The 6,000-nt window shown below is 39.5% G+C and overlaps 1 protein-coding gene across 2 annotated transcripts in view; it reads right to left on the bottom strand.

Moving 5' to 3' along the window:
* Window positions 1-590: 590 nt before the first annotated feature.
* The window catches only part of LOC122542216 (MOB kinase activator 2-like), a 58,161-nt gene continuing 52,751 nt past the window's right edge, over window positions 591-6,000 (bottom strand). For both annotated transcript variants that reach the window (XM_087978292.1, XM_043679713.2), the window contains exons 4-5: window positions 5,748-5,872; window positions 591-5,210 (exon numbers count right to left, since the gene is read on the bottom strand). In XM_087978292.1, coding sequence (XP_087834418.1) covers window positions 4,942-5,210; window positions 5,748-5,872 — 394 coding nt within the window. In that variant the 3' untranslated portion in view covers window positions 591-4,941. The remainder of the gene's footprint in view (window positions 5,211-5,747; window positions 5,873-6,000) is intronic.

The raw sequence follows: 6,000 nt of genomic DNA, 5'->3' as shown, positions 1-6,000 counted from the left end.
CTGGAAAATCCCAGATTTGTTCCTTAGCCTGTGCAGAAATTGGGTTGTTTCAATGTGCTGTTACCATTGCCCTCAGCACCACTGGGTCTTTTGGGGAAATCTGGAGTCAAAGATGTTGTGCGCTTGAGAGAGGTGAGCATTGCTGAACCCAACTCTGTCATCAACAGGCCAAATCCACTGTCTGGACATACACCTTTTTAAAAACTCATTGACCAAAGTGCAGGGGGACTGGTGTCTGTAAAATAATGGCATATTCAGGCGGAGGAGGAAAGATGGAGTAAGATTTGTTTTGCTTCTGGCCAAAGAAAAAAATAGTGTGACTATTAAGTAAATGTGTATCCTTCATACAGGAGGACAGTTGCTTTCAGAAAGAGAAAAAGCTGAATGGATCTCCTGCGATTTTATAACCATGAAAGCAATGTTAGATGATATTCTGCTGCATCTCTTTATGGACAATGACCAATCATTAAGTATAACACAGGATGAAGTCAATAACTGACATGGTCATTTTGGATACCTAACAAAATGCAGGCATATATACAAATAAGTTTTAAAATATAAAAGCTGAAAAAAATGGAAGAAGCCATACACAATGTTAAAATTATTCTTTTTATTTTTCAGTTTTCTTATGAGACGCAATGTATGATCTTAAGAGTTATATTACATCCAGTATTAATAGACTACCTTGGGCTTTCTGTAAATTAACTCATCATAGCAATAAGCTAGCACCATCAGTGCAGTTATGAGTTGAAGCCAAAGCATGCCTTTTGATCTGGCACTGTCTCTATGTAAGTTTCCTGTCAGCAAGTCTCTGAGTGCACTCACACTGGAGGACCCCACACTGTCTGTTCACACTGATCCCAAGCCTAAGGCTTCCTAACAATGGTGAAATAAATCTAAAAGTCTATAAGCAATCAAATTATACGAAAGACAACTGGTGTGCAATTTGTCTTGGTGTCTCATTTCAATTCATCACACCTGGCAATACCTCAGGCATCCTCATTACAAGCTCAGAAGTAGCATAGATATGCAAGTTCAGAGATGAGATGATGCAAAAAGAAATCATTGCCAATACTCTTCCATCACTCCAGCCATGGAGATCGAGGAGTCTTCCCCACAGTAAACCCAAAACTCTTTGCTTTCTTTGGAATGAGGTAAGTTCTGTCTTGTAATCACACCAAATGGCTAAGCTTATACCCTAAAAGTCAAGCAGTTGTGTTCCAGTCCACTAGCCTAGGTGTGAACCTTCTAGAGAACATACACATCTGCTCAATAATTTGATATTTATAAAAAAAATAAAATCCTACCTATGCCACCTCAAAAAAAGGATGACATAGCTTCAGAATGAGAGAGATGGAGAGAGAGAGAGACTGGCTTCATTGTCACTCAAACACATCAGCGCAGTCCAACATTACCTTCAACCCTGATATGTTACATGTAACTAATGCACGTGATCACTCCTGCTACTTGGTCAACACTGAGTTCTGTCACCAATCATTACTACACATTTTTCTCAAGATCTTTGCATACAAAAAAAAATCAAAAACAGTAATATGGACGTCCTGCAATGAATAACACAATGTACAGTGGACACATTAGGGAGTGATAAATCTGGATGTTAAAATAAATTCAGTGGCATCAGGCAATACAACTCATTCATACTTGTAACTCTCATGAATTCAGCCCAGAGATGCCTCCTTGGTTTGCAAATCCCTCACTCCCAATCATACAGGCACAGTTTCTATAAATGACAAGGGACATGTCATATTTCTAATTATCGAGTCCCCGAACCATATTCACAAAAATAGTTTGGCATTGTAACTACCCAAACCGCAAATCCTTTCTTTATTCAGATGTAGGCAGTTCCTTTCTTCTCCACACCATCTCTTTGAGCTTACTGCTGTCTCATGTATCAGGACAGGGACCACGTGTAATGCTCAGTAACATTTGTCCTGAGCCAGTCTTTGTAGGTTTGCAAGATCCAGAGATCCTGAATAGGGTTGGTCTCTTGGGCATCAAAGAATTAAAACCAGCATTGTTGTCTCCAACTCTAGACCCACAAGCATCCTGAACGCCATGCCCATCTACTCCTAGTTTGCTCAGAAAAGAGTGCTCAGCAGAGAGACAGAGAAATTCCTGTAGAGTAAACATGCCAAATTTGACCCCACCAATTGAATACTCATTTAAATGGAGAAGAACATTGGTGCTATCTGGTGCTCCAAGCCACCAGCTAGTCACTCTAAGCAGTGTTGATACAACCTATGTTCTGCTCCAGTTAACAAAAGAAACACAAACTGCCAAAAATAAATAGTATTTGCACTGACAGAAGAAACAAACAAAAATCAAATCCTCTAACTGCTCGTGAAACTTTTAAATATTTTATAACTTTTGCACAGACCACCTTACTGTGAAGTAAATCAGCAAGTTAATAAAAATCAATTATTTAATAAATGTCTTTAAGTATATTGCCTTGTTTCAATCATTAAAAATTAGACCCAGAAACTCTGGCACCTCATAAGCCCAGTCGACTTCACATATCACTGACAGATTGTACCAACGGCGCCACTGAATCAGACTAGTTTTACAAGCAGGCATTCCCCCACTAACCCCGTACCTCCTTTCAAACTCTGTGGCCTTTACTGTAAAATTACACATTTCAAGTTGTTACCAGCTGTGCTCTAAAATCCAAAGCAGAGATAGTTGAAATCATAACTGATTTGATAGTGGTCAACAGTGTTCATATCCTACCATTCCTTCCTTCCCTGGCGGAATTAATCCTGACTGGGGTATACTCCTACCCCTACTGTCATGGAGAACAATAAAACACTTGAATTATAGCTATTGAAAACTTTAAAAGTGCAAACATCTGAAAAAAAAAACAATAATCCATGGGCACTCGAGTTATAGCTAGTAGGCAAAATCTGTGTATTACTTACTCTGCTCTCCATAATTTATTGTCAGTCACAAACTAACAAAAGCAATGGAACAACTCTCAAAAGGTATTATAATTATCTGGTGTCACAGTGATCTCTGTGAAATTCCACAAATATAGCTAGCATTCATTTCCAGTTCTTAAAAAGCTTCCATTAAAGAGACCCGAGAAAAAAATTTTTTACAAATTGCAGTGTGGTAAAACTTTTGCTTGATGATGGGAAAAGGAGAAAATAAACAGAACCTCATTAGAGGTCACACTAACCAGTCCACTACAAATAAGATTCTTAAATTGGTTTCAGAATTAAAGATCTCTGAAAAATACAGGACAAATACCAAAATCTTGAGGAAACCTCTCATGACCCAACTTTTCTTTGGCCTTAGCAATTTCATGCTAGCACAGCAGGAAAACACTGGCAGGCCAGTAGATGTGTTTTATTCAGTAGTCTTGTGGTCGTATCCCTATATAGAAGAAGATTAAAAGTATTAATGCGAGCAATGGAAAGGGGAGAAGAGCCACAGTCTATAGAGTTTCACTACTTAAACCACTGTTTTCCATTAATCACATTTCCTACCACCTTCCAAACGATATAATCTCATTGCTACCAAAAGAGAGTGAGCAAGAACCTCCATCTGTGATGCTGTTTTCATTCTATCATGCTAAAACTTATATTGGCTCCAAAGGGCAAAACACAGTAAAACTCTCATAAATAACAAGATGACTTAAACCCATAAGCACAAGCAGGAGGTGATTCATACCCACAATTCTAATATCATCTGTGGAAATATTTTCACCTATCCCACCAAGCCAAGTCAGTAGTGTAATATGTTAATGCTAAAATTAAAGATTTAGAATTGATAGTAGTCTTAATCCTGCCCCATCAACATGGACTACAGTGCAAACCAGCCCTAATTCAATCCTGTCTAATAATTGCACTCTGTGGAAAATGGAAAACTGCCATATTGCTGTAGTTTTTCCCACGACTGGGGCTGAAGTATGTTATCGAGACAGGGGAGAGGGGATATTACTCTGCAACAAGTACATGCTATTATCGTGTACCTGAGCCGACAATGGAAAGTGTTCTGTTCCTAGGATGGGTTCCTTTCATCTGACGAGCTGGAAAACCCAATGCTTGCGTGAGCCAAATATATACCAGTTTTAGGGAACATTCAAATCACCATGGGTACTTTTCTTTGAGACTGAGTGAGCGCAGGGCCACTTCTAAACTCACCAATAATTCAAAGAATGCATGCAGGATGTATAACAAGTTGCACGTCATGAAGGTATCTCAGACCCACTAAGATCATTAAATCTTCAATAAAGCTCATTTAATGGCACTAGAAAAAGAGGGAGCAGTAGGGAAAGGGGAAAAGAGTAAAGCAAAAACCGTCTCCAATTCACTTACAAATATACTCCAGGAATTGTCAATAATGAAAGAAATAAAACAAACCTACATGCACACTACAGAAGCCTTTATCTGTTCTATCCCATTAGGCATTTCGCCAAAAGAACTTTCTGATCCCATTTCTCCTGCCTGCACAATTATGGCATTCAGGGCACTGACCATGCCAGACTAAGAGAGTGGTAAGTGAGCACCTAAACGGATACTTCGGATGTGACAGTGCATAGTGTTAGTTATTTCCTGAACACTGACAGATCCATAACTGGCAGCGAGCAAGTTATGAGAATCTTCCGCAGAAGTGGAAAAAAAAACTCATGACTTGCTGTCACTGGCGGTCTGAAGTCGGTGGGGGTTGGGGGTGGCGGGGGAGAGAAAATTGACACCTTTTCATTAGATAAAAGTTAATAGTCAGTGAGGCGGTCAGAAAGGATAACTGCTGTATGGGTAGGGATTTCAACACAGTCACCACTTTGGGCCACTTGGTATCACTGATCTGTTGGTCACATATTTCTTCAACGTTGCCATGGGCAACATGATTCCTTAAGTTATTATTCTTTCCACTAAAGAAAATATTTCTAATATCCATGAGATGCACTGGCCGCCTGGTTCATCTGTGGTTCACATGGTTCTGGGGCTGCGGTGTACCACAGAGGAGAACATCTGTTAAGTCCCTCATCACAGCCATTTCCTTGGGGTCGATGAGATTAAACTCTCTGACAAAGATCAGAAAGTGCGTGTACACGGTATTGAGATGTGGGTACAGTTCAAGGGCCACAACTTCCTTGAAGTGAGCACAGTAGATATGAGCAAGAACATGGAAGAGGTAGCGGCTGATCTTCTGGACGAGTGATTCAAAAGAACTCGGGAAGTCTTTACCTGTTGGTAAAATGGGAGATCAATCAACTTCGCTAGAGCAAGAGCAATGATCCTATATATACCTGGACAATCAATGCAGACACAAAACAGATTAATGACGCAGCTGAGAATTTTCAAAATTTTGTCCAGCATTCAACTGTTGTATGAGGAAGAGAACAAAGTCAAATTTATCCTCTTTTCATTCGATGTGAACTAAGAAAGCAGGTTGAGCTGTTTAAAAACAGTAAATGTTGGACTTCTCATCCAAGTTGCTGATCCAACATCAGCAATTGATAAGGTTAATTATTACAAGGGTCACTACTACACTAAACATGTCTGGGTTCATTCCAGTTGTTATAATATTCATTTGCCAAGTAATCATTTGGGAATGAAAATCAGAGAATTAGTCGAGTTTGCACCAATTCATTAACAAAGATTGTAGGTATATGTAAACAGACCTGTTTGCAAACAAGTGTGCTGTTGGAGTCTAGAATTGGTAACGGGCAGAAATCTTGTCACACATGCTGAACACCTCTTAAGTATATTTGAAAAACTCACCATACTTAGTAGGGAAGATTTCCTCATCAGTCAATAGTTTTTGGATGTGCGTCATCACTAGGTCAATGTACTGTGGTGCAGTACACTTTATTTTCTTCCCTCGTTCATCTATCCAGAAGTATTGACTGCAAACAGATTATAGGTGACAGGATAAGCAACATGGACTCCTACAATGTGTCTACGTGGCCAGGATCTGTGAGCATCCATAATCTATTCAACATTAAAGGCCACTGCAACAAACTCTCGCCTATCC

This window comes from Chiloscyllium plagiosum, unplaced genomic scaffold (genome assembly GCF_037043375.1).
Source record: "Chiloscyllium plagiosum isolate Xiang-an unplaced genomic scaffold, Cpla_swu_hap1 HiC_scaffold_33, whole genome shotgun sequence".
Lineage (NCBI taxonomy): Eukaryota > Metazoa > Chordata > Chondrichthyes > Orectolobiformes > Hemiscylliidae > Chiloscyllium > Chiloscyllium plagiosum.
This window is presented reverse-complemented; position numbering and strand designations above follow the sequence as displayed.